Genomic DNA, 27,630 nt, shown 5'->3' with positions numbered 1-27,630 from the left:
ATCCAGGAACAGGAATTTACTTGTAACAGTAGTTGTACAACTGCGGTATTGCTATTTTTACTTAAGTAAAAGATCTGAATACTTCTTCCACGGCGACTAACTTGCAGAACGTGTTTAAAAAATACCTGAATAACTGTTTTAAAGTGATGACCCCCCGCCCCCCCTCTGTGCTGATGTACAGGTGCACTGGGACTGAGCCTGGGCTCGTCCCACTGCGCCTGCGTCCAGCGGCACGCCGACACTAGACAAACAGAGCTATTGTTAGCCGAGAATCAGCCAGCAGGTTGTGTCAGAGTTTATCCCATACTCGCCACCACCTACCTGTTGAATATTCACACCATTTATTTAGCAAGCAGCGAAGGCCGAGACGCTGTCGAAGAACATAAATCCAAGCTGTGGGGCAGGTGAGGAGAGGAAAAGTGTGTCGCGGAAGCAAGGAAAGAAGGAAATAAATAAGGACGACCATTGGGCTTGGAACTCAACAGATTAACTACTTCAATGGTATAACAGCGGCTCGGACTTTTTAATTCCAACGTCGAAAAACACACGAAAGCATCAATTAAAATGCCGTTGGGACCATGGAGGAAGAAAAACAAATCGACGAAGGAGCATTTGGTGGAGAACGAGGAGGTCGGCGGCGGACACACAGGTGCAGCTGGGAGCTTGGCTAAATCCGCCGTGAACGGAGCAGGGCTGCCGCCTCCACCTGCAAATCTGCGGCCCAAACTGGTCTTCCACACGCAGCTGGCGCACGGAAGCCCCACCGGCAGGATCGAGGGATTCTCCAACGTGAAGGAGTTGTACTCGAAAATTGCAGACGCGTTTAATATAAGCCCACCTGAGGTAAGAGCTCACCTGTTGTTAAAGGAGGACATATAGTGATGTGGGTGATTTAGTGTTGCGTTCAAGTGTTTAGATTGTCTACCTGTGTTTCTAGACTTTTAACAAAAGTTGTGGAAATAACTTGTAGGCCTACATATAGGCTACTAACTGTACTTATATACAATTTGAGGTAGGCCTACTTGCACTTTACTTGAGTATTTCCATTTTATGCTACTTTTATAGGCCTACTTTACTACATTTCATAGGGAAATATTGTATTTTTTTATCCTACTACATTTATTTAACAATTATGGAAACTAGTTTATTTTCAGATTAGGATAATGATATTATAAGTTCATAAAATACAATCATTGTTAAAGATTAAACCAGTAGCTCCCAAACTTTTTGGCTTGTGATACTGTACTCTACTGTAGTAATACTGTCGGGGCCCCTTGTCTTATTATAGATGTGTATTTGCCCTTTAAACCTCAAATTTGATTTCATTCAATTGATTGAGCCCCAAAGAGATCAGGAAAGATGAGAAAAGATTGTCTTTTTTTTCTACCCAATAATCACATCTCAACCCCTCAGATTTATCTTGTGACCGTTAGGAGACCCCTAAATTGGAAACCATAGGACTAAACTTACCAACTGTAAATAAACTAAGTAAAACTTCACCTCGACCAGCTATTAATTTATTTGATTTATCGATACCAATAATCTAATAATTACATATGATATATCAGTTACAGGAGCCATTTGTCTCCAGAATGACTACTTTTACTTTTGATCCTTAAGTACATGCTGCTACACTGCTGATAATACTTTTACTTATAATGGAATATTTTTAGACTGTGGTATTGCTAGCTTAACTTTACGAATCTGTAATACTTCTTCCTCCACTGCAAGTTGAATACTTGCAGTAAGGGTTTGGGTAAACCGTTTTATAAGTGGCTTTTCTTAGAGATTAGCCCCGTGGAGGCCATTAAAAGTCAACTTTGATTGTCTCGTGTCAAAGCTAGTTGGTGTTTGTAAAGGCACGCCCTGCCAGCCTGCACACCCAGCTTTAACCCTGCAAGATTGAGAAAGATCTGTGTCTTATCTTCAGAATGAAGTCACTGGATACCTGACAAATTACCTCAATGTTTAGATACAGTATTTCATTCAGCATCCAATTCCACTGGGAAGCAGGAGCAAAAGCTACGAGCAGGTCCTGAAAACAAAAGCAGGTTCTATGTCCTCCTCTAAGCCCAGGCTGCTTAAGCTTCTGTTTTCAAAATGAAAGTGTGAGTGGCATGTTTGCCTTTGGTCACCTTGAAATATGACTGGTGTGTTGCAAGAGCTCATTACGTGAACTTCCTATCCCTTCTTGAAGCTCAGAGATACAGTCGCGACTCGCTTTATTCAACAAGGGCAATAATTGGAAAGGAATTTGTCTTAGTGGCATTGGTATACAGTGAAGTGCACAATAGGACTTCTATAGATGTAATAAGTGGAGGGCTGCTTCTCTGAAACTAACCGGTTTTTCTGATTTGAAGGTAGACAGTATCCTTAATGAGGCTCCAACTCTGCAGTTTTTTTTCTCTAAATTGGACACCAGCCATTTCTCTATGGGCATTTGTTTCATCATGTCTATTAATGTCCCTCCTATAGGGCTTTTCTGCATCTGTCTAGACTTGTTTTGGTTCAGAAACTGCCTAGTGGTGTGCTCTTTTCTGAACAACAAGTACAGTACCACAGAGGAGCTAAAGAGATTTGGGATTTTCAGCAGCCTGTGTCAGAAGACTGGATTCAAACCTTCATCTCTGCAAGCACTGCCCTGCTCAAGTCTCTTTGAGCGAGACTTTGACATTGTACCAGCTCTAGGAGTACTGTTCTGTAGCTGTTCTTGACCTCTGACCCCTCTGTAAAGGGTGACAAGTGGGGATCTACAGTACTGGGATCAGAATTGCATTGGTGTACGTATTGTGGTTGTTGCCACATCAGGATGAAAAAATGTTCCCTGCTGAAATAATGCCTCAGAGCTTGTCAAGCAGGTAGCAAAAGAAAAACAACAACCCGAATTTCAACTTATCCGTCTGTACCGTTAGCAGTTATGTCCCATTGGCATTATATAGTGTGAAAGTATGTGTGCCACTGTGAATACTGGCCTATTCACAGCTGTGGCATATAGTTACACAGAGACAAAGACAGATGCAGACAGACAGGCAGATGGATGGAGTGTGAGTTGTTGGATTCCAGTTTTTACCACAGGAAGTCCCTCACTTCCGGCTCAGCGGGCATTGCCTCAAATCTAACCAGATAATTTGTCCCAACCACAGCCAGAGGAGTCCCAGAGGACCCTGGGGAGCAGCTCTGCCCAGGACCTCCTCCCTCCATAAACACCACCAAACCTCACTCTGCTGCCCATGTTGACTGGACGTGACCTCTGTATCAGGACAAAAGATATCTGCACCATCAGATGAAAGCCTTGTTATTTCCCAACAAAAGTCTATTTTTATTCGATACCTGCAAGTAGCACTGGATAAGGGTAGGGCCAATATGATATACCTAAGCTTTGTTACCCAAATTATACTTTTTCTTTTCTCACTCTACTGTGAGGTATTACTAATATTTTGTCCACCCAATTCATATCAGTAAGAGTAGACGAAAAGCTAGAAACACCTCTCAATGTATAATGCAATACAATTCAACAGCAGCACAAACTACGGCCTCCATGTGACCATAACTTTGATTAACACTTGTCTTAAACAGTGCAACAAAAACGGAACATTATAAAGATGGGATTTATTGAAGGGCTGTTCTATTAGACAGCATTAGTTCTAGCCAGGAGTACCTAATAATAAAATGACATTTTTCCAACAAAACACATCTTTTTAGATGTTAAGTTAGACGTTTAATTTGTTATTGATACTTGTAGAGCTGCAAACGATTAATCTATTAATTGTTCAAGTCATTTCTTAAGCAGAACTGCCACTTATTCTCAGGTTTAAGCTGACTCCTCTTGACTTGACAGTTTTTTGTAATCAATGCTATGTATACATTTCGGTCAGTATTGGGGGTGAAGAGCAAGTGTGAAGGGTCCAGTGCTCGACTTGTTATTCATTACAAAACTTTGCAGTCTGCACTTACAATGTGCTGAAAAGACAAATTTCCCACTGAGCATCAGGCATTTTCTGAATGTGCCATCTGCTTTAGCTTTTGTATACTGGACTTGAATCTTTATGGCTAAGTACTGTAAAAACATTTATATATTGAAACATCTGTTCGCCACCTCAGGAGGGGGAAGCGGGGAACCATCCAAGCTGTGTACAGTAAGGATGGGACACTGTTGACCTCAACTGAGGAGGTAATAGGGCGGTGGAAGGAGCACTTTGAGGAACTCCTGAATCCGACTAATACGCCCTCTATGTTAGAGGCAGAGCTGGAGGATAACGGGGGATTGTCGTCGATTTCCCAGGCGGAAGTCACTGATGTAGTCAAACAACTACACAGTGGCAAAGCCCCGGGGATTGATGAGATCCGTCCAGAAATGCTCAAGGCTCTGGGTGTGGAGGGGCTGTCCTGGTTGACACGCCTCTTCAACATTGCGTGGAAGTCTGGGACTGTGCCAAAGGGTGGCAGACTGGGGTGGTGGTTCCCCCTTTAAAAAGGGGGACCAGAGGGTGTGTGCCAATTATAGGGGTATCACACTTCTCAGCCTCCCTGGTAAAGTCTACTCCAAGGTGCTGGAAAGGAGGGTTCGGTCGATAGTCGAACCTCGGGTTGAGGAGGAACAGCGCGGATTCCGTCCTGGTCGTGGAACAACGGACCAGCTCTTCACTCTCGCAAGGATCCTGGAGGGAGCCTGGGAGTATGCCCAACCGGTCTACATGTGTTTTGTGGATTTGGAGAAGGCGTATGACCGGGTCCCCGGGAGATACTGTGGGAGGTGCTGCGGGAGTATGGGGTGAGGGGTCTCTACTCAGGGCCATCCAATCTCTGTATGACCAAAGTGAGAGCTGTGTCCGGGTTCTCGGTAGTAAGTCGGACTCGTTTCAGGTGAGGGTTGGCCTCCGCCAGGGCTGCGCTTTGTCACCAATCCTGTTTGTAGTATTTATGGACAGGATATCGAGGCGTAGTCGGGTGGGGAGGGGTTGCAGTTTGGTGGGCTGGGGATCTCATCGCTGCTCTTTGCAGATGATGTGGTCCTGATGGCATCATCGGCCTGCGACCTTCAGCACTCACTGGATCGGTTCGCAACCGAGTGTGAAGCGGTTGGGATGAGGATCAGCACCTCCAAATCTGAGGCCATGGTTCTCAGCAGGAAACCGATGGAATGCCTTCTCCAGGTAGGGAATGAGTCCTTACCCCAAGTGAAGGAGTTCAAGTACCTTGGGGGTTTTGTTTTGCAGTGAGGGGACAATGGAGCGGGAGATTGGTCGGAGAATCGGGCGCAGCGGGTGCGGTATTGCATTCAATCTATCGCACCGTTAGACGAAAAAGAGAGCTTAGCCAGAAGGCAAAGCTCTCGATCTACCGGGTCAGTTTTCGTTCCTACCCTCACCTATGGTCATGAAGGCTGGGTCATGACCGAAAGAACGAGATCCAGGGTACAAGCGGCGAAATGGGTTTCCTCAGGAGGGTGGCTGGCGTCTCCCTTAGAGATAGGGTGAGAAGCTCAGTCATCCGTGAGGAGCTCGGAGTAGAGCCGCTGCTCCTTTGCGTCGAAAGGAGCCAGTTGAGGTGGTTCGGGCATCTGGTAAGGATGCCCCCTGGGCGCCTCCCTAGGGAGGTGTTCCAGGCACGTCCAGCTGGGAGGAGGCCTCGGGGAAGACCCAGGACTAGGTGGAGGGATTATATCTCCAACCTGGCCTGGGAACATATGGGATCCCCAGTCGGAGCTGGTTAATGTTGCTCGGGAAAGGGAAGTTTGGGGTCCCCTACTGGAGCTGCTCCCCCCACGACCCGACACCGGATAAGCGGACAAAGATGGATGGATGGATGGTTTTCCACTAAACTTTTAAACCTATCTCATTTTAAATAAAAAATCAGTCACCATTTAGACATTTGTTTTAAACATGTGAACAGTGTGAAATTACAGCAACTTCATCTTGAATTTAACATAACGCTAAAGACTGAAGTAAACTGGAGGACAAAATAATTTCACATGGAGCCAAGCAGAAACCATAGCTGTGGTTGTTTGTAAACCAGTGGCTCTGTGGCTCTGAGGTTACATGAGTGCTCGGCTGAGCCTAATATGAATTATGTAATGAACAATGGCATTGTCTGTCCTGTGCTCATTGTGTCTTATTAGGTGACACATTTCTTTTCAAACAGACATCACATTGCATTGAAGCACGTTTGGGTTCACTGTGAGTGTCTATTGTTGTGCCTTTTAATTGGACACAATGTTAGACTAAAGCTCAGAGTCAGTCACTTTATTTAGGAAGCAGAACTGATGGAAAGGAATTTGTCTGAGTGAAATGACATTTCAAACATTATAACAGCAAATACATTAAAGGCTTTACAGAGCATACATTATGTAAACTCGGTTCAGTGTCTGTTATCTCAGCCAGCAAGACATGAATGTAGTGTTGCAGTCTTTAGATGAAGAATGGGATCTTTTTATGTGCACACTTTGCTCAGGTCAAAGTCTGGTTGTTGGCCCTGCAGCTGTTGAGTTTGAGGTGTGGCTCTCTATGTGACTTTTCTTCTGGTCCACGTGCTCATCAGAAACAGCCATTTGCCTACAGTTTGAATATCTGGGCTGCGGTCATGGCACAGAACCACACCTCTTCTTTTTAGTTTTGCAGGTGTTTGTACTTCCAAGTTTGCATCCAGACATTTCTAAATTGGGGGGATGAGTGGATTAGGTGAAACAAACTCATTTGATGGAGCTTGAGCCTGCTGGGGGGAAATGGTTGGGTCTTTGTAAATTATAGAGTGTGTTCTAGACCTACTCCTATCTGTAAAGTGTCCTGAGATAACTCCTGTTGTGATTTGACACTATAAATAAAATTGAATTGAATAAAATTGTTTGTATTACCCGAGCTCCTGCACTCACTTACTAGTAGTAGTTTAATTGTAGTTTGTCTTGATCAGTGGATTGGTGATTGGATTTATCTATTTATTTTTTTGTATACAGATAATGCTAAGTGAGCTTTTCTTGTCTGTCAAGATATGAGCATGAGACACTGCTTATGAAAGCCATAAATCCAGTGCAGTAGCAGTACGACTGAAATCAAAATCATAATATCATTACATAGTATTATCTATGAGGGTGTGTTAAACATTAAACACCTCAAGATAATGCAGTCCAGTTCAACAACACTGCAAACTACAACCTCAATAATAAAGGTGTACCTAATAAAATGGCCCCTGAGTGTGTACCACAATATAGGAAGCTCATGCAAAATGATACGGTAATCTAATTTGTGTTCAATGTAATGAAATGTTTTGCTGTTCAGCATTACATCAAACAAAAACAATGACAAAGCATGACCGTGTCTTTACAATATACTATAGTAAGCTGATACACGCAAATATCACCCAGCCTTGTTTTCAGACAGGATTCATGAAGGCATGTATTTGCTCCTTGTTTTATTTTACTACTGCAACTAACAATTATTTTCATTATCAATATTGGTCAACTATTTGAGTCTATAAAATGTACGTAAGTAGTATATTCATAGTAAATGTCCAGCCCAAGTTTTCAGAGCCAAAGTTGATGTTTTCATAATCCTTGTTTGGTCCGACCATCAGTCTCAGATTCCATTAATTAGCCGAGAAAAGCAGCAAATCCTCACATCTGAAAATGTGGGAAAGTCTTAAACAGTGTCGTCGTTCAGGATCCTAGAGGCCTGAGGGTAGACGTTCCTCCTAAGCCTCTCAGTGTTGACCTGTGATGTGCAGAAAATGGGCTAAAACATGCCAACAAATGGTATGCACTTTAAAGTAAATGATTAGTGGGATTCTTTTATTGTATTAGAAAGGACATTTCCTTTTTTGTGATAAAAAACATTGTCTACTTGGTCATGTTCACTCTAATCTTAGTTAAAACCACTGTTATTTCCTTGCGTAGTAAACCGGCCCATTTATATTGTATTAGTGGTTAATAACACAGTCTGAAATGATCCTGCAACATGATTCCAGTGAACATGTGGTTACTGGTAATTGTGCTTCATTACACATGTGACAAGCAAATGAGCACCAACTCTCCCTGTGTGACTGTGTGCTCACCAAAAGAAACAACAAATGTGACACTAACATGGAGTATTTGTGAAGCTGCAGAGTGTGTGTGTGTGTGTGTGTGTGTGTGTGTGTGTGTGTGTGTGTGTGTGTGTGTGTGTGTGTGTGTGTGTGTGTGTGTGTGTGTGTGTGTGTGTGTGTGTGTGTGTTTTCTCAACACGGACTGGACTGGATCTGGTTATATAGTGATTTAAGTGGTTGTTTACCAGCAGCGATGCAGAAGAAAGCGTTGTCACGGCAGCTGAGCCCGCAGAACAACAGTAGGCTTTTTCAGAGGCAAGTTCAGGTTTCTTTCGATCTCCTTGAGGAGCGATGTGATGGTGGCGACTAAACAACCACAGATAGAGACCAATATCGGTTATCACCTGTCTGGGACAGGTGAGGTGATGTATCAAAGAGAGAAATATTACCATTTAAACCAGGCTTACTTTAGTAATTCTGGCTTATTTCCAAGAACTTCAATATGATTGTTTGATTGGTATGTGTTTTTAAATGCGTTGCAAAGAAAATGAAGGTATGAAACATCTTAGGTCCCTGATTAAAGCCTCATAGTTGGTAGCATTTTCACAGTTTTTCTTTTATTTTTTAATGTCCCCTAAATAAAATTATCCGAAAGAATCAAACACCCAGAAATCTGTCTATTAAAAACACCAAAAGGGCAGACCATCAATCTGAAGGTATTTTAACAGTATTTCCACCATTTGGATGCTGTTATCACAAAGTATTAGACTGGGTAAACCCAGCCCGATCTGCTGGTGGTTTGATTTCGCCCTGCATCTCAGGCTGGAAACCTGTATGTTTATCTATCCTGTTTCCGTTACAAATTTGCGGGAACCAATCACAAACTGGCTTATCCACCTGGCGCACTATTGGCGGGTTTAACACGGTGACAATAGGGAAGGAGCTTTTTGTTTACATTCAACATGGCGGCCACACGGCTTTTCTTTTTTTTTTTTTTTTTTTTATACTACCGACCGGCTTTCGCTCTGCAAAGTAGGCTACGTCACCCGGATCGTTGGTCTGATTGGTTGAAGGACTATCCAATTGCGTACAGAGTCATTTGAACTATGGCCGCTATGTGCAGTTGCTGTAATATCTTACCCTTTATATTATGTAGTATGTGCTACTCTGGCTGTGAACGTTTCGTCATGTTTTTTTTTCACTGTGAATTGATGTGATCACTGCTTGAAAACCAGGATCCCATTAGCTCGGCTTTATGAGACAAATTCATCCTGGTTAAGTTTTTCAGGCTCACTCAGACGGGCTTCTCATAATGAGCTCTTCTTTTCTGAGTCACCTTTTATGAAACATTCTGAAGAATCTCACATCCGCAGTTAGTTAAATGATTACACTGGCTTAAATGCTGATGAATGTGATATCCTGTTAAAAACGCAGCCACGCCACAATACACACAGCTTACATCAGCATTCCCTGTTAACTACTAAAAACACTGACACAGAAATAACCGTATGAAGAAGACAGGAAATGGGAATAACATTATTCCACTGGTTACACATAAGTAATTCCCCTCTGTAAGCATGATACTCTCTGTTTAATCTTTCCAACCCTCTTTTCTGCCATTAAAACATCTGTTGAAGAGGCTGTAAATGGACAGCAGATCAGTTCTCAAAGAAACCGGTTTCTCAAGCTTTGTCAAGCTTTTGACCCCACACACATCCCTTTGAGTCATACAGAAAACATGACAAAATAGGGACAACACTATAAAGAAAGAAATAATAATAACACACAGGTGATAATGACAATAATAGTAATCCACTAAACCAACAGCAGCAAAACTATTACTTAATAACATACTAGTTTTGATAATTATAAACCCTACAGACAAACAAAAAAAAGATTATGCACTAATTTCTGCAGGTTTAAGTACTCCACTCTTTCCCAGTCTGTAATTTGTGTTAGGCATCCGTGTTCTCTCAACCGTGTCCTTAACCCCTCTTAAAGCGTAAATCTCGCCAAAATGCAACCTAGGGTCTTTTTGTGAATGTACCCAAGTGAAACTTTTTTGTTTAAAAGCACATATAGGACGGAAGTGCCACTTTTAAGATTTACCGTATTTTTGAATAGGAGTGATAGGGGCACTTTTATGCTAGCCTCAAAATAGCTATTTTTAAAACGCTAAGAAGGCTCGACACAATATGAAACTTTGCTGGAAGAATCACCAGGGGCTCTACACCTTAACGAAAGCATTGACAACATTGTTTGTGTACCCAGAGTTTACTAAAAAAGGTTTTGAACAACTCACCGTAGCTCTTGTTGTTGTTTTACAAGTAAAAGTCCACTATTACAACTTGTACTTAAGTTAGTACTGAAGGACTCATTATGCAGAAGATTGTTATTATATTATATAATTGTTTATTAAAATCATAATATTGTAGTTTGTCAAAGTCAAGATAGTTTTCATCATTTTATATACTGTTGTGTAGTTGATTTATAAAAATTAGTGCTGTCAAACGATTAAAATATTTAATCGTGATTAATCTCATTAAAGTTCATAGTTAACTCACGATTAATCGCAATTAATCACACATTTTTATCTATTCTAAATGTCCCTTGATTTCTTTTTGTCCCATTATATCTTTTTCATTTTGATGCTCTTAACAGGGAAAAGTGGATCGGCTTGCTTTGTGCAAATGTTTTTTTTTATTGAAAACAACATTTGCATCTACGTAGTGTTCAGTCTCACACTAACATTCTCACTTGGAACTAATAATCTGTCACACAATGTAACACTGTTACCTCCATTTTCCACTGCAGATATTACTGCCTCACGCCTGAGGCGAGCGTGGCTGGTCGTCATAGCGACTATGGTTTCCCCCTTTTATATATGTCAATGGTTTCCCCCGACTCATTTCCTGGTTCTTGTTCTCCATAACCAACATGAATCAAGGAGAGAGTTAACTTTTCCTGCTACAGGTTTCCCACCGTGGTCAGAAAGAACAGGGGAGACACTTTGTTTTTCTTACTCGCTCCGAAGCTAATCGCCGTGACGAGCCTACTAGCTACGCGGCTCGCAAGCCCAAACAAGTGTGTGCGACCGCGGCATTGACATATACAAACGGGCCGTGGCGTGTGTCTGTTTTGTTTCCGGTCTGTGAAATTACGAATCCCACTATGGCCACACCAAGACCAGGTCCTATACCCTGACAAATCAGCTATCCTAACCACTCGAGGTGAAATGCCTAACCCCAACCAATCGAGATGCTTCGTAGGGCGGGTCTTGGCGTGGCTACAGTGGGATTCGTAATTTTGCTTCCGGTCTAGCTAGATCCGAAAGAATGTTAATCCTTCTTTAAGTGTCTATGATGCGTTAATCGCGCGATAAAAAAAATTGTCGGAGTTAAAATGGGTTTGCGTTAACGCCGTTAATAACGCGTTAAACTGACAGCCCTAATAAAAATGCATCATATTTTGGAGGCTCATGTATAACATCATATATTATGTGATATATTATGTGTGTAAAATCTTAATTTACAAAGTAACTAGTAACTTTAGATGTCAAATAAATGTAGTGGAGTAAAGAGTGCTTGATGGTGTTTTAAGCCCCCAACGTCGACTTCAAGGCACCTAACCTTAACCTAATCCTAGTGCCTTCCAGGCAGCGCTGCCTGGAAGACGACACTGGGGGCTTGAAACACCAAACACTGTAAAGAGTACAGTATTATTCACTGAAATGTAGTGAAGTATGAAGTAGTATAAAATGGAAGTACTCAAGTAAAGCAGGAGGTGCTGACAACTGCAAGATTAATATGTCATCAGAAAAAAAAAACTAAAAACTGCACAATCCACCAATATGTAATATGATCAATGGTTCAAGGATCTTTAAACACTGACAAGAACAATGTGCTCAGGCCCAGCTTACGAGAAAACATTTATGATTATGTTTTTTACAGGTTGAGCGTGTCTCTACGACAAACGTAAAATATTTGCATTCTGGATCTTTCAATGATGGAGCACGAATAGATGAAATTTAAAGAATTTTTAACTAGGTAATTGAACTTTTTGTTGAAGAACCTTATTAGACACAAACTATTATTTTCTATTATTTTATATATTTATATATTATTTTTATGTCATAAAACATCTCTCTCATACACCTATTTTTATATAAAAACATAATTGTTCCTTCTTACGTTAATGGAGGTACTCTCTTTATTTCAGACAAGGCTCAGTGCCTTTTTTAAATCAGATTTTGTGTGATTATTCTCCTCATGTGTTTTGTCCTCTTTTGAACGCACTGATCCACGAGTAGCTCTGTCTTGGGTGATGCTGAACATATTGCACTGCCTCTCCTTTCACTTGCCCTTTCCTATGTGGTTATCAAGGTTGTGGTCAGTGTGGTGCAGGCAGTGGGAGGTGTAGTATCTGTTGTTGTTGTGAGTCAGGTTGTCAGAGGAGAGGCAGTCACTCTGCAGTGCGTGTGACGCAGCATCCTAGCTACACCGGGCAGTGTGAACACGCTGTGGCTGTCGGCTCAGCAGGAGGAGAGGGGTGCTAAGAGCTGCTTAATTCAGTCGGCAGCCTTGGTAACCGGGTGTAGGCGTCCGCTGCTGTTCTCCCACTCGCTCTTGGGTAATGCCCTGGCCTGGGGGAGGGGGGGGGTTATGGAAAAGAGCCATCAATTCAGCTACAGTACACCCCTCCCTTGCCTCAAACGTAGCCTCTTCTTCTCCTCCATATTCCCTTTCTCTTTTTGCCCTTCTCCTCTAGCGGCCTCCCTCCATTATAATCCCATTCTTTTATAGTCTGGTAACCCAAGGCAACGCTTGAGGCCATGTTGCCTAATGTGTGTGTGAACAGCGCCTATTTGTACACAGAAAAAAGGCAGGCCTCGCTGCCAGAGCTTGAGTGGTGCACAAAGGTCATCCTCCTGATGAACCAGTACGAATCAATCCCTTTTTACCGTGCAACCCGGAAATTAGACACTAAATCCTGGCTCTGTATTTCTCAAAGCCCTACTAGGAAGCCGATCCCACAATAGAAGTTGCATATGGCCATAACGGAAGGTTTATCTAAGTTAATAGAAATGAAAGTAGATCTTATTAATAACTTCTGCCTGGGTGAGTTAGAGTGCAATAAATGATTCACATCCACCATTCTCCTCCTAGGTTTTACTGTCCAGTCTCTGTTTAAAGTGCTGTTAAATCAGGCCACTTGCGTATCGCGTTCCTGGTGATCACATTTCCCTCGCTATGTCCTGCCAAGACATGGCAGCCGCAAGGTGTGAAGCCAGATTTCAACATTTCTGGCACAGGGAGGAAAGGTCATTTCACCCCTTTACTTCATCATAGGCTCAGGACTTAAAACAAGAAGTGTGTTGGAGGAGGGCATAACTGTATAACTTGGCTGCTGCAGTAGAGACCAAGCTCCTTGATGGTTCCTGTATTTGGCATACTGAGGCAGTGCTCTGCCATTTACACTCAAACACTTATTTTTTAATCTGGCTCAGTTTTTTAGGCTGTGACTAAAAACCAGGGGTGGGGGCAAAAATCGATTACAGCATTTTTTCCGTGGCAATACTGTTAAAATCTCAATAATATCGTATCGTGATGATATCGTATCGTGAGGTCTCTAGCGATTCCCGCCCCACCTTTTTATAAAGGACAAATGATTAATGGTCCATTTTAAGTATCCTCTGCCTGTTAGGAAGCCATTATATAATCAAAGCACTTTCGCTCCTTTTTTAGCTCAGTCTTATTGTGTGTGTGTGTGTGTGTGTGTGTGTGTGTGTGTGTGTGTGTGTGTGTGTGTGTGTGTGTGTGTGTGTGTGTGTGTGTGTGTGTGTGTGTGTGTGTGTGTGTGTGTGTGTGTGTGTGTGTGTGTGTGTGTGTGTGTGTGTGTGTGTGTGTGTGTGTGTGTGTGTGTAGATCCTGTTCTGCACCCTCAACACCCACAAGATTGACATGGACAAGCTGCTGGGGGGCCAGATCGGCCTCGAGGATTTTATCTTCGCCCACATTAGAGGGATCAAGAAGGAGGTGGAAATTTATAAATCTGAAGATGCCCTGGGCCTCACCATCACTGACAATGGAGTGGGATACGCTTTCATAAAGGTAAGAAGAAAACTCATCTTAAACCCTTTTAACATCAACCTTATTTCACCTGAGTGGCAGCGAGTTATGTATCATACTAAGTGAATACATGGTTAGGCACAAAATAAAGGGAATTAATTGATTTGAAAGAAAATAAACATCTGTTGTGTTTATTGTATTTTTGCTTATCTGGTAAACTTGTAATGTCATGTGTACCAAAATGTCTTTATCTTGCTCATTCCAGGATCAGAAATGAAGTTGTGTTAATGGTTAGGATTAGACCGTAAGATGTGTTTATTGGTTTCAACCCAAAAGTAATTTTAATAATGGTATGCTTTTTGTCAGCCAAAATCAGTTCAACAGGGATACAGCAAACAACCTTTTTCAATACAAATCTATTGATTTGTTTTTCAGTTAATCAAATAATCATTTAGTTTAAATGCTGTATATTCAAAAATAATGACAACTGCAAAAACGTAGGTAATACATTTACAATGTTATTCCACAACAAAACAAAACTTTTTTAAATGAAAATCCACATATAAAACTAATAAATGTTTGATGTGTTTTAGATGGAAATGAACCTATAAGATGAGCTTATTATCAAATGTGTCATTGATTAATCATCTGTTGTTTAACTAATCAAATGATCATGTAATTCTTTCAGCTTTATTCCCATGTAACACCAATTATATCATACAAATGTTTTTTTTTAAATAAGTAAGCACTTGTTAGGCACACTCGCTTTAAACAGTGTAAAACTCTTTTCCTTTTAAAAACATTTTACTTTATACATATGTATCATATATTTTATTGTATTTTTTTATTTTATATTTATGATTCTTGACTTTTTCTTGGCTATCTTTTCTGCTTCCTGCTTCAGAGGAACTTTGTGGTCATCTAATTCAAGATGCTCTTAATGTCCTTATTATGGATATCACAGCATGTACAAAACATCAGTTGGTAATTGGAGTTGTTTGCACATTTTTAAAGTAACTTTACAAACTTGCTTTCATAGCTGAAATCATAATTCAGCTTGGTATTTATGCCCTTGTTGATTCAGACTGGTCTAATGAGCTTATTTGGTCTCGGTGGTCTTACTCCACCATAACAAAGTGCTCACATGTGCCATCATGTGATGCCCAAACAGCACTGCATCTGACAGTGTTTATCTGACACGCTAAAGCCTCGGGTCTGCGTTGTGTGTCACTGGTTGGGAAATATGTGCAATATGTGTTATATGCAATATGTGTAATTTGTGGATGTGCTTTGCTACATTATGTGCTGTTTTGTTTCTATATTTGTTTTTTATTATTACTACTGTGGAGGCAGCTATACTGTATGTGTGCAGCATTTAAGTCCTAAACAAATTTCCCTACGATACAATAAAGTATATCCTATTGTTTGATATTAATCTCAACTTCTAACCCTAAACAACTTGTAGACTCTTAAGAACATGAATAGTCTGGCCTAATGCAGCCCCTCTTTCACATTTGGGTTATTGAACACCTTCTAATGCAGTATATGTTATATTATATATATATAATATATATATTGTTTTTGAGAGGTTTATGGAGCAAAATGAACAGTTTCCCTATCAAATATGCTATCTTCTTGTGGAGAAAAAGGCCAGGAAAGTATTATTCATATATATTCTACTTTCGTAAGTCAAGTGGTTTCACCTCAGTGGGCTCATAAACAAGAGAAAAGTAATTACCTTGTATAACGTGATGAAAGAGCAAATACAGTAGAACAGCAGAATATTTTGTACACACACTCTTGGTTCGTTTTGCTCTCTTGTTTTGATCAGTAATTTTATCTTGGAAAATGCTTTAAACAAACCTTTTCTATGGCACTTGATGCATAAATGTATGATGTCATTTTCTTGTCTTTTAATTATACGTGTCGCTGACTTCTTCTGTATTGCAGCGTATAAAAGAGGGCAGTGTCGTGGACGGGGTGAAGGTGATCTGTGTGGGCGACCACGTAGAGTGCATTAACGGACGTAACGTGGTCGGGATACGGCATTATGAGGTCGCCCGCATGCTTAAAGAGCTGCCCAAAGACAAGTCCTTCACCCTCAAACTGGTCGAGCCGATGAAGGCCTTTGGTGAGTGAGAAACAAGATCCAGAAAAAGTGTAGGTGATGCAGGCACACCTGCATCAACACATTACATAAGTGACCCACATGGTAAAAGGGCAACAGATTCACCTTGTGCTGCAGTGTTTCTCAGCATTTGGGCCAGGACACAGGAGATCATTTTGTGCATTTACGGGATCATTTGCATGATAAGAAAAACCAAAAACATCAGAATGCGTGTCTACTGTATATGCTTTTAGAAAGGTCAAATTATACCTTTGCTGATCATTGAGGCAAGACAGCACTGCTTTTCTTTCAGGACTACAAATAGCTTGTAGAAACCATAACTGGTCATTTTTATAATGTTCACTTGTGGTGGCCGGGTTAGCTCAGTTGGTAGAGAATGCGCACATATATAGAGGTTTACTCCTCCATGTCATTCCCCCTCTTGCTCCCCTTCATCTGTCCAGTGGAAATAAAGGCCTAAAATGCCCAAAAAATAATCTTTAAATAAAAAAAAATTAAAAATGTTCACTTGTGGTTGTAAGTAGCTGAAAACATCAGTATATTGTTGCTTAAGTTCAGCAATGGGACAGTTTGCAAAAAAATTGTCTTTCTGTAATATTGCTTCCCTTCTGACCGACAGAAATGCTTGAGCCCAGGTCAAAAGGCGCCAAACCTCCCAGTGATAACAAGATCGGCACAGGGAGGGGGACTCTGAGACTTCGCTCCAAGGGTCCAGCTACTGTAGAAGAGGAGGTAAGTTTCTTTAGGTAAACCCACTGAGACCCGGATGTGACAACTCAAGCGTGCAATTGTTGTGGATGTCCTATACTGGGAAAGAGAGCTTTTTTCCCCCCCTGTTGACATTTTTATGATGCTTGAAGGTTGTCTTTTTTTTTGCTCCTGATATAATCTTAAAGGTTCTCTCTGTTGAAGACACAGACAAACAAACCAAAGATGGTACCCACTTATCCCTACACTCTCACCTAATCCCCATGTACTATGGAATAATACATCACTGATCAGACTGATCTCCTAATCATACTTTTGCTGGAAATTTGAAACATCCTTGGAAGTGTTGTGATGAACTGAATGATTGAAACTGAGTTGTCTGTCGTTTTCTAGCCAACAGAATTTGAGGAGAAGGCAGTAAAGAAAGTGGACGACCTCCTGGAGAGCTACATGGGCATCAGAGACACTGAACTTGGTGAGTATAAAATATTCATGAGCATCGGGATGTCTGAGAGATGATTTGCTTTTGCATTTTCTCATACTTAAGGTATATAACATTACCTGCAGGTTAATCTTGTCTTTCTAGCATACTTGTATGTTGAGGTCTTAGTAGCTGATATCTGTCATACTAATTAGTCTTAAATGGCTTCGTTAATATTTATTTGGAGTCGATGATTAGATGGGATAATGTCCAGTGATGAGGCCTCAGTTAACCCTATCTGTGGCCTCAGTCTGTATGTTACTCCGTGAGTTAGTCACATAGTGTTCCCTACGAAAACCCGAGGGAAAAACAAAACATTATTTTATCATGCCACTCTGCTCTACTCTGCAGGCCGGAGCTGTGGCCATGGCAGTCTGTGGAAATATTTTATTTAAAAGTTGGTTTTGACATTGGCAAAGACTTTATCATTCAGGGCAGACATTCTGTGTGATTAGGAATATACCAATGACGATTCAACCCACTGCTGGATTACAGATTTAGTTTAGGGAACACTATGTGAGCACATCACAGACTCAGTAGAAGTTTAATTACGCGCAAGGAACTCCCGAAAAGCTTGTGTCGTGCTCTTCTCTCTCTCCAGCTGCTACGATGGTCGAGGTCGGCCGTGACAAGAAGAACCCGGATGAATTTGCCATGGCGTTAGATGAGACCCTCGGAGACTTTGCCTTTCCCGATGAGTTTGTCTTCGATGTCTGGGGGGCTATCGGAGACGCCAAGCAGGGAAGATTTTAAGTTTGCTCCTGCCTACACACACACACACACACACACACACTTCTTCCCCAACTCGCCTCTTAATATCCTCAGAAGCAAACTGGACAAACTTCAACCAGCACAAACTTTCTTAGGCATAGCTTTGCACTTGGATGCACCTAAAGTGTCCACTTCAGTCAAGTCGGTTACCATATGAAATTGGATGTGTTATCCATGATATTCCAACACCGGACCTGTCTCCTGCATGCTGAAGAGTTGCTGATTCATTCCTGATTTTGATTGTACACCCCCCCTCACTCCGAGAGACATGATCGCTCCAGCTGCATATTGTTCTTCTTGTCAGAACAGCATACATAGTCAACAGTGGTCAGTTACACTGGTTATGAAATGGTATGTGCACACTTTAAATCGCTAAATCGTTTTAATCACACTTTATAGCTGTGTCATTTTGAATATGCAGATGTATCACACGGCTTTTTATAGACTTTTTTTTTTTTTTTTTTATATGTGAAACTGTTGCTGATTTTATAGCAGCAGCAGCATTGTGTAATTAGTGTAATTATAGTCATTGTAGCAATAATTCTCTCTCAAGCTACTTTTTTTTTCTCTTTTTATCTCCCTCCCATCTTCGGCCACGTTCACTTTGTTTGTTTACTTTGTGATTTTCTTAAACTCTACTTTGTGCCCTTACACACCTCAGCTTGAGCCCTTCGTCCATCTGTCAATAGACTGAGCATTACAAAGAACAGAGGGCTTTATCTTTAATTGCCTTTAGCCAAGTTTGATGACCTGTACTAACAACATTCCTTATGTTTCTCATGTTGTTTTAGTCCGTTAACACTGTTAACATGTCATGAAATGAGGCTTACTTAGAGAGGCATGCTTATTTTTTCCCTGTAATTTATTTTATTATGAAAAATCATATGCTGTAAGACATTTTTACACTGAGATATGGCTCTGTATGAAAGAAAGTTCTTTCCTAAATAAGCCATTTTGAAGGTTGTCTGGAATGGGATCAATTGCAATCCAATGTCTTAAATAAATGCACTCGCATTAATGTAACTGCACTATTTAAATCACTGTCAAACTGAATTTAAATAGTGACTTGATTAGTGTCATCTACTGATGTTAACTGTTGTAGCAGTTGCATATCGTTTGACAAACCATAAGGGATCACTATTGTTGGATAGACAATAAAATTTGATATACTGTTATTATAGCTGTGTCATGAATGCATCCGGCTCACGACGACTCAGTACAACAAACTTTATTGGCACACTTGGCTGTGTACATGTATAAAATACATCGAGACACATAACCAATGTTTGCATCCCTCATTCGAAGAGTTTAACAAGGCTGGGAAAAAAAAAAAAAAAAAAAGAACTGAGTGGTGTCACTTCACGAGCAGCAAAACAAATCCAGAACAGGAAAAAAACATGTAGATATAGCTTAAGTAAGTACACATACATTGGCAGGATTAAATTAATACTTATTTTACAGATTTGGATAATAGAAATCAGAAGTCCAGAGCTCCATGTTGTAGTATATGGTAACTATTATCAGATATAATGAATGTACTGTAGAGGAATTTTGGAAGCACATCACCGTAGGTGTTTGACTACTGATCTTGAATGTTATAAAGTACTGTATCGTTGCTGTTGGGTGAAAACATAACTACTGGTTAAAATGAATGGGAAAGTTGTCTACACAGTGTTTGTCAAACTTCTCATAACTACAGTAAAAAGACTTAACTGTCATGGTTGTCTAGTTACAAACAAGGCAATTTACTTAAAACTTGGCATTTTCCAAATGTGAAGATTCCATCCAAAAACAGTGTATGCAAATGAGTTAGTAATGTTACTTGGCTAGCTTGAGTTGGTGGTATCCTCTACAGACAGTAAGTACAGTACATGGCATTTAATTAACAGTAGAGTTAAAATATACACAAACGACGATGACAGGAAATGAGTAGCAATGTTGGAAAAACCGTACTGGACTAGAATAAATCCTCAAGCACCAATGCCTTTTTTAAAGCTTGGTTTGGTTTAGTGAGATGGACCCCACTGTCTAAAGAACAAGTTGAATTAGTGAAAGCTCTGAAGCTCAGGCGAGGAAGTGTAGCCCTTACGGCCTGATGCTCACAGCTCGTCTCCAGTGTGACCCTGCTTGAAGGCGTCGCCTGTCAGCTTCTCCTCCGCCTCCTTCATACCGGACACAACTATGCAGGAAATATACACAGTCATCAACCTCATACTTGGGTCATTTCTGAAGAGCCAGCAGCTACGTCACATTGTAACAGAATATATTCCGTAGGTAAATGATAATCTGGATAGTTACCTTGTTCTGCGCTGCTGTAGAAGTACTTGTAGTTTGGATTCCCATTTTTGTTGGTGATTTCAGGATGGACTTGACCGCTGGGATCTGTGAGGAGTCAAATGAAAAGGTCCGCTCAGTCAAAATTTAGTTAAATTTAAAAAATAAAAAGGCTGCAATAGCCATTGTTTTCTTTATGAACTAATATGTACAATTATTTTATTGATTAATTCACTATTTGCTCAATTAAATGTCAAAATATTCATGGGAAAATGCTCCAACTCTCAAACTCATTTTGATGTCTTCAAATTGCTTGTTTTGTCCAACCAACAGTTAAAAAGGGTGGGTAATTAAAAAGGTATAATTATTATAGAAGACTAGAAAACCAGCAAATATTAGCATTTGAGAATCTGGAACCAGTACATTTCACACTTTTTACATTAATAATGATTGTTGCAGTCTATTAGTCGTTTTAGCTTTAAAATAATACTTGTACCTGAACTGTTCACAACGTTACCATTAATATTCTACATTTAGCTTAACATTTCTGTGATTTGTTGATTTACTGTTGTATTTACCACCACACACACAGGTGATATTTGAAACCCATTGGCTTTTCATTAGTCCAATCAAAGGTTGACAATTTCTACCTGCTATTTATTGTTCTGTCAAACGACTGTAAACATTTTGTATGTGCTGATAATTTTCTCTGTGTTGTCCAATATGCATTGCAGTTAATTTACCAATTCTTGTTATTCAGTTTTCTTTCATGTGCAACATCTCAGGCTTTTTAGTATTCTAAGAACATGCCATTGAAACTTATATCCAGCCCACTGAAAACTGTGGCACTATGTGTTATCCAGGAACAGAAACTGTGCTATCAGTGTTTACACTTTGTGATTCAACCCCCTCCGTACCAAGGAAAAGAATCCGAGGAATGTATCCACCATCGGGGCTGAAGGCTTCATCCTTTGGCTCCTCCTCATCCTGTACAAATAAGAGAAGTCATCATTTACAAGCCTGGAAACAAACCTCAACCACCTAAACGTGTGTGTAAAGGTACTATATTGTAACTTTTTATTTGCTAAAATCAAAAAAGTTCATTTCATTTCTCATTAATGTACACTCAGCACCCCATATTGACAGAAAAAAAACAAATGTAGAATTTTTTGCAAATTTATTAAAGAAAAACTGAAATATCACATGGTCATAAGTATTCAGACCCTTTGCTGTGACACTCATTTAACTCACATGCTGTCCATTTCTTCTGATCCTCCTTGAGATGGTTCTACTCATTCATTGGAGTCCTGCTGTGTTTAATTAAACTGATTGGATTAGGAAAGGCACACACACCCGTCTATATGAGACCTTACAGCTCACAGTGCGTGTCAGCGCAAATGAGAATCATGAGGTCGAAGGAACTGCCCAATGAGCTCAGAGACAGAATTGTGACAAGGCACAGATCTGGCCAAGGTTACAAAAGAATTTCTGCAGCACTCAAGGTTTCTAAGAGCACAGTGGCCTCCATAATCCTTAAATGGAAGAAGTTTGAGACGACCAGAACTCTTCCTAGACCTGGCCGTCCAGCCAAACTGAGCAATCGTGGGAGAAGAGCCTTGGTGAGAGAGGTAAAGAAGAACCGAAAGATCACGGTGGCTGAGCTCCAGAGATGCAGTAGGGAGATGGGAGAAAGTTCCACAAAGTCAACTATCACTGCAGCCCTCCACCAGTCGGGGCTTTATGGCAGAGTGGCCCGACGGAAGCCTCTCCTCAGTGCAAGACATATGAAAGCCTGCATAGAGTTTGCCAAAAAACACATGAAGGACTCCCAGACTATGAGAAATAAGATTCTCTGGTCTGATGAGACCAAGATTGAACTTTTTGGCGTTAATTCTAAGTGGTATGTGTGGGGAAAACCAGGCACTGCTCATCACCTGCCCAATACAATCCCAACAGTGAAACATGGTGGTGGCAGCATCATGCTATGCTATGTTTTTCAGCTGCAGGGACAGGACGACTGGTTGCAATTGAAGGAAAGATGAATGCGGCCAAGTACAGAGATATCCTGGAAGAAAACCTCATCCAGAGTGCTCAGGACCTCAGACTGGGCCGACGGTTCACCTTCCAACAAGACAATGACCCTAAGCACACAGCTAAAATAACAAAGGAGTGGCTTTGGAACAACTCTGACCATTCTTGACTGGCCCAACCAGAGCCCTGACCTAAGCCCAATTGAGCATCTCTGGAGAGACCTGAAAATGGCTGTCCACCAACTTTCACCATCCAACCTGACGGAACTGGAGAGGATCTGCAACGAAGAATGGCACAGGATCCCCAAATCCAGGTGTGAAAAACTTCATTTTCAACATCATTCCCAAGAAGACCCATGGCTGTACTAGCTCAAAATGGTGCTTCTACTCAATACTGAGCAAAAGGGTCTGAATACTTATGACCATGTGATATTTCAGTTTTTCTTTTTTAATAAATTTGCAAAATTTCTGTCAAGATGGGGTGCTGAATACATTAATGAGAAATAAAATGAACTTTTTTGATTTTAGCAAATGGCTGCAATGAAACCGAGTGAAAATGTTAAAGGGGTCTGAATACTTTCCGTACCCACTGTAGGCCTAATTGTATTTTAGAAGTTATCTGTTGAAGTTATGGCTGATACTGGGGCAATAAAAATAAACGAAAGAACAATTAAAAGCTGATTAAACTAAGATGATGGGCAAAACCAAGTCAATCTCGGTCGGGCTTTCAACAGATTGAGACAATTACGGGATTATAAATTATTAAAAAATGTCCCCAAATTGGCCCTCAGGTATGTAATAAGTCTATTATATTCATAAAATAACTTCACAATGCGTGATGTGGTTGTATGTCAGTAGCCTAGATGTGTTTGCCTACTCTTTTCTCTCCCCTTGTCCCCCTGTACCTGTGTAAAGCGTCCGTGGGTTTCATGAAATGCGCTATATTAATATAAGTTGTTATTACGTTAGTTGCTACAACAAATTCTTAATGCTTTGGCTCGTGACACAGTGATAGTGATAATGTTACCCTGTTTAGCTCACGATACACCCAAAGTAGGTAGCCGTATGCAACACTTGAAATGCAACGATGCATCTGTAACTTATTCTTTTATTGGAAATGAATGATTTTCTGTCTGCGCAAAACATCTCCCGGTAACGCTAACTCAGTAATACAGTGGGCAATACAGCACCGTATAGAAAAGATCTTTACGACAGCACGTGTGGTAAAATCCCTACCGCTATTGTCCAAAGCGGCCGCTAGAATCAACACAAACGTAGTGACAAAACTAAGTTACATATAGCCACTTTAATGATGCCACTCAACATGTTCTTACCTCCAGGTTGACCATAACAAAGTTGTGTGCAAGTTCAGAGATTTCCTTGGACTCGGCAAATTTGGGCTTCAGTGCTGAACAACAAAATACAATTAATCACAACCTTGTATTGTCATCAAATCCTCTGTTCAACAAAGTCAAAGTGGCCAGTAAAATGATTGGCGTGCAGCAGCTTTCTTTAGCAGATATGAGGGACAAGTTTTGCAAAAGGCACGGCCGATCTTAGCCAGCTCTTTGAGGAATTTGATCTTCTCCCTTCCGGGCGGAGATACAGGTTCCCCAGGGGAAAAGCAATGAGTTTTATGGCTTTTTCATGGCTTCCATTCAAATAAATTCATACTTTTATTGAACAGATACTTCTTTTTGTATCTGGTTGGTTTCTTTACTGTGATAAATGTGCCATGTCCTCTTGTAGATTTAATATTGAAAATCCTTTATTAATCCCACAATGGGGAAATTCACAACTGTATGTTGTGTTTTTTCCCTCTACTGCAAATCAAATATTCCCTCAAGGGACAATAAAGGTCTAAACTGAACTGAAATAAAAAAATAAATAAAACGGCTTTAACAATAATTTCCTATTTTGCCCACATTACAGATGATAATTTGGCTGAGGATGCTGGATAGGCTAACTATGTTTATTCATCTGCATACAGTATGATATGGTGCCTTTTCTATCTAAACAGGAATGGCTCATATGTAAATAGTCAACATAATATGAACTTGAATATTTTTCCAGTATCACGTAGTACTGTTTTATCAGTAAAAGGTTACTCAGCAAAATCACAAAGTATGCTTCTTAAATTTAAAACTAAACCTAATATATGCAAAAACTACATTTGCATCATGCCCAGTTGCTTTAAGTCAGAAGTAGTCATGGTGTCAACATACAGTAGAAGAGTATCACAGAAATATTAGCAAAACAATTACAAGACTGTTGGATATCTTGTCCCTGATTGGTCACACAGTCAGGGCAACCCATTTACTTATTTTCAAGATGAAGCTTTCATTAGTGTTATTAGTTGCACCTTATGACTTTCCAAATCAAAATTTGTGCTGTGAAAAATTATTATGGTTATTACTATCCATTGTTTGAATGCGTAACTAAGTATAGAAGTGTACATTACTGCTCCAAGGAAATGTTTTTTGGCAACCATATGTCCTTTGAACTGCTTTATCAACACTGAATGGGAGAATGATTTGGTTGACAAAAAAAAAGGCGCAGAGTACAGCCGACCTGTTTTTTGCTCCTCATCGACCTTGCAGCTCTTTGTTTATTTGACTGTTTTTCTTCTTTTTTTTTTATTGTTATTACTGCTGCAGTGTCGACAAGCATAAAACCAAAGAATTTTACTTTCGGATACTTTTATGATTGAGACGTAATAATAAAGGAATCCTGAATCTTGAATAAAGCTACTTTACCTTTAAAATCATTAAAGTCACAACAAAATAAAGTTGGATCTAATTAAGCCCTTTTCAGACAGGGAAGACTACATTTATTATTTAAACAGTATCTAACCTGAGGCTTTTATAGTGAAAAGAAGAGAAGAAACATTGTTTTACCTTTGCAGGCTCCACACCAGCTCTTGTGGATGATAAGCATGATTGGCAGCCCACTGTCAATGCAAACACATGAAAACATTTGTCAAGACCAAAATTGAACACTGAAAACTAGTAACTTTGACTTCAAATCATCAAGTCTGGCACCTTGAATAAGATATACACTCATCTTTGCATTAAAAAAAAAAAATTCTGCTCCAGCTATTTGTGGAAATGTAGACGTGGGGGATTTCTTTTAAAAGCCATTTTAGGCCTTGGGGCCAAAAAGCAGCTCAGCAGGGTTTCAGGAAGTGTTTGTAATATGTCAGCTCTCAGTGTGAACTCACCTGGCCTCAGCTTCTTTCTTGCCGTCATCCAGCGTCCTCCAGTGGATGTTATCTCCAAACCCTGCGGCGGCAAATACATTTATAAGCACACCAGCATTGTGTAACTGCTATTATTTTCATACAACAGGGTGGGTCTGCCCTAAATACAGCATCAAAAGAAAGAAGTGCAAGGAAACAAATGAATAGTGGTAATTTAATATCAAGCTGCAGGGAAATATCGGCTCTGCCACCTGTAACTATTTACTGCTAACTACTTGTAACTAGCTCGCAGGTGCATATGGTAGCAGTGGGACAAGTGATCAGTACAGCAATAAATGATAGTGTGATGCCTCCTCTTGCCATACTAAGGCAACAGTGTATCCGCATGCAGCTGCTGCATGGCATGTGGCTTTTATCTTAGGTAACATTTGTTGGTATGATTAAACATTTTATTGTAGGCTTTGTGAAGTCCATTTCTGTTCACAATTCCACATACATGCAGGAGAAGCATATGTGCAAGCAATACTTTTTGCAATAATAATTACACTTCCTTCACAGTTGGAACTTTAATGCACAATATACTGCATTGGTAAAGGATGCAAGCTCTTTATACAGTTGTCCAGTGTACAGAAATCATCAAAACCAATGGAACATACATCATTAATGATAGTAAATAAATGAGAAAGACTGACACAAAAGGCCAGGTCATAATGTTTGGGACTTGTTTCCAAAAGTGAAGGCAAAACTCTTTTGTTCATCAGGACTCATTGTCTGTGACGTTGGATTTATCCTACCCAGATCTTATTCAGGTCATTTGTAACATAGTAACGTTAACACCAATAAACCTTTCTGTAGTTGTCACTGCTTATAAATGAAAACATCTTGTGCACCTTATTTCATGTATGGATATTTCATTTTTACTATTTAGACAGGTTAATGTGTCAATATCAATCAAACTGGTGTTGGTTTAATCATTATAAGAATGGAGTTTGTGAGTTTTTGCAAAAATTAACTCTTGTATTACACTATGTATATTTATTTTATTATGAATACTAAAACGTATTTGGCATAAAAAATGTTGTTTTGGAAAAGTAAAGTTTTGTCTCATCTTAACGGAATAACCGTAAAGGAAATAATATGCCTGTAGAGTGGTGTTGTTGGCAGTAAGTCGGTTCGCTTGAAACAGGAAGAGTTAATGTGTGGCTGACAAAGCATAGGCTAACAAAGCACACCCTCTGTCCAGGACACAGACTTTGTGATCCAGGATGCTCATACAAAAGACAGCCTAGCTCTCCTCTGGCTGTGGTAACACTATCAATGACCATATTCTGCTCATACTCGCTTCAGTTTGTATATTAAATAAAAAAATATAAACTCACCTTTCCCGCTGGCTGCTTCGACAACCTCATGAAAGCACGTCAAAGACAACAAAACCTGCAGAGATGAAAATAACACGAAGTTCACTATAGATGTTTGCATTTTGATTAGCCTTTTTTCCTCACAACTACGGCTAGAAGCTAATGGCAGTGACTGTTCGTGAACCGGCGACCCGGACGTTCAACCGTTACATTTCACAATAAAAGTCTGTCTAATAAAGCTGTGAAGTGTTGTGTGTGGGCGTGCGCGCGCGTTCATGTGTGTGAGTTTCCTCTTACTTATCCTATTGGTCAGCAGTGACTCATTTTCCATGTTCACATGACGTCACATCCACACAACCGCGTGCTCCTGCCATGCTCCTGCCTGCGACTTCAATCTGGTCAAGTTAGACAACGAAATGTCAGAAAAAGACCAGAAATCAGTAAGAAAACAAAAGTTTAAAAGCCACAAACTATTTAAAAATAATTATATCTAGGGATTTATCGTATTAAATCCCACTCAAATATATTACAATTTACATTGTTCCCCTTTATTATTAATATGTTCTCTACAGAAATCAAAAATGTACTGTTGCGGGAGTC

General features: G+C 40.3%; 2 protein-coding genes across 2 annotated transcripts; one reads left to right on the top strand and one right to left on the bottom strand.

Moving 5' to 3' along the window:
• Positions 1-192: 192 nt before the first annotated feature.
• gipc2 (GIPC PDZ domain containing family, member 2) lies at positions 193-19,344 on the top strand. Its single transcript, XM_028592686.1, has 6 exons — positions 193-843; positions 13,938-14,123; positions 16,032-16,212; positions 16,829-16,941; positions 17,311-17,392; positions 18,000-19,344. Exons 1-6 carry the CDS (start codon positions 565-567, stop codon positions 18,149-18,151), a joined length of 993 nt encoding a protein of 330 aa, XP_028448487.1. The 5' UTR covers positions 193-564; the 3' UTR covers positions 18,152-19,344.
• Positions 19,345-19,382: 38 nt separating this feature from the next.
• txndc12 (thioredoxin domain containing 12 (endoplasmic reticulum)) lies at positions 19,383-27,263 on the bottom strand. Its single transcript, XM_028592687.1, has 7 exons — positions 27,052-27,263; positions 25,694-25,754; positions 25,371-25,423; positions 23,808-23,881; positions 21,361-21,430; positions 20,468-20,551; positions 19,383-20,348 (listed from the first exon to the last, which is right to left on the bottom strand). The coding sequence occupies exons 1-7, from the start codon at positions 27,149-27,151 to the stop codon at positions 20,269-20,271; spliced, it is 522 nt and encodes a 173-aa protein (XP_028448488.1). The 5' UTR covers positions 27,152-27,263; the 3' UTR covers positions 19,383-20,268.
• Positions 27,264-27,630: the final 367 nt, after the last annotated feature.

The sequence above is a fragment of the Perca flavescens genome, chromosome 12, assembly GCF_004354835.1.
Source record: "Perca flavescens isolate YP-PL-M2 chromosome 12, PFLA_1.0, whole genome shotgun sequence".
NCBI lineage: Eukaryota > Metazoa > Chordata > Actinopteri > Perciformes > Percidae > Perca > Perca flavescens.
The sequence above is the reverse complement of the archived record's forward strand: the minus strand, read 5'-3'. Positions and strand labels throughout refer to the sequence as shown.

Bases quoted from the DNA above. Each gene is read 5' to 3' on its own strand.
- txndc12 (XM_028592687.1), bottom strand. From the start codon at position 27,151: ATGCAAACATCTATAGTGAACTTCGTGTTATTTTCATCTCTGCAGGTT. The intron at 25,424-25,693 runs GTGAGTTCACAC...TTGCATTGACAG, and splicing joins AAGAAAGAAGCTGAGGCCAG to TGGGCTGCCAATCATGCTTA. The intron at 20,552-21,360 runs GTACGGAGGGGG...GACTCCTCACAG, and splicing joins TCCTCGGATTCTTTTCCTTG to ATCCCAGCGGTCAAGTCCAT.
- gipc2 (XM_028592686.1), top strand. From the start codon at position 565: ATGCCGTTGGGACCATGGAGGAAGAAAAACAAATCGACGAAGGAGCAT. The intron at 14,124-16,031 runs GTAAGAAGAAAA...TCTGTATTGCAG, and splicing joins TGGGATACGCTTTCATAAAG to CGTATAAAAGAGGGCAGTGT. The intron at 17,393-17,999 runs GTGAGTATAAAA...CTCTCTCTCCAG, and splicing joins CATCAGAGACACTGAACTTG to CTGCTACGATGGTCGAGGTC.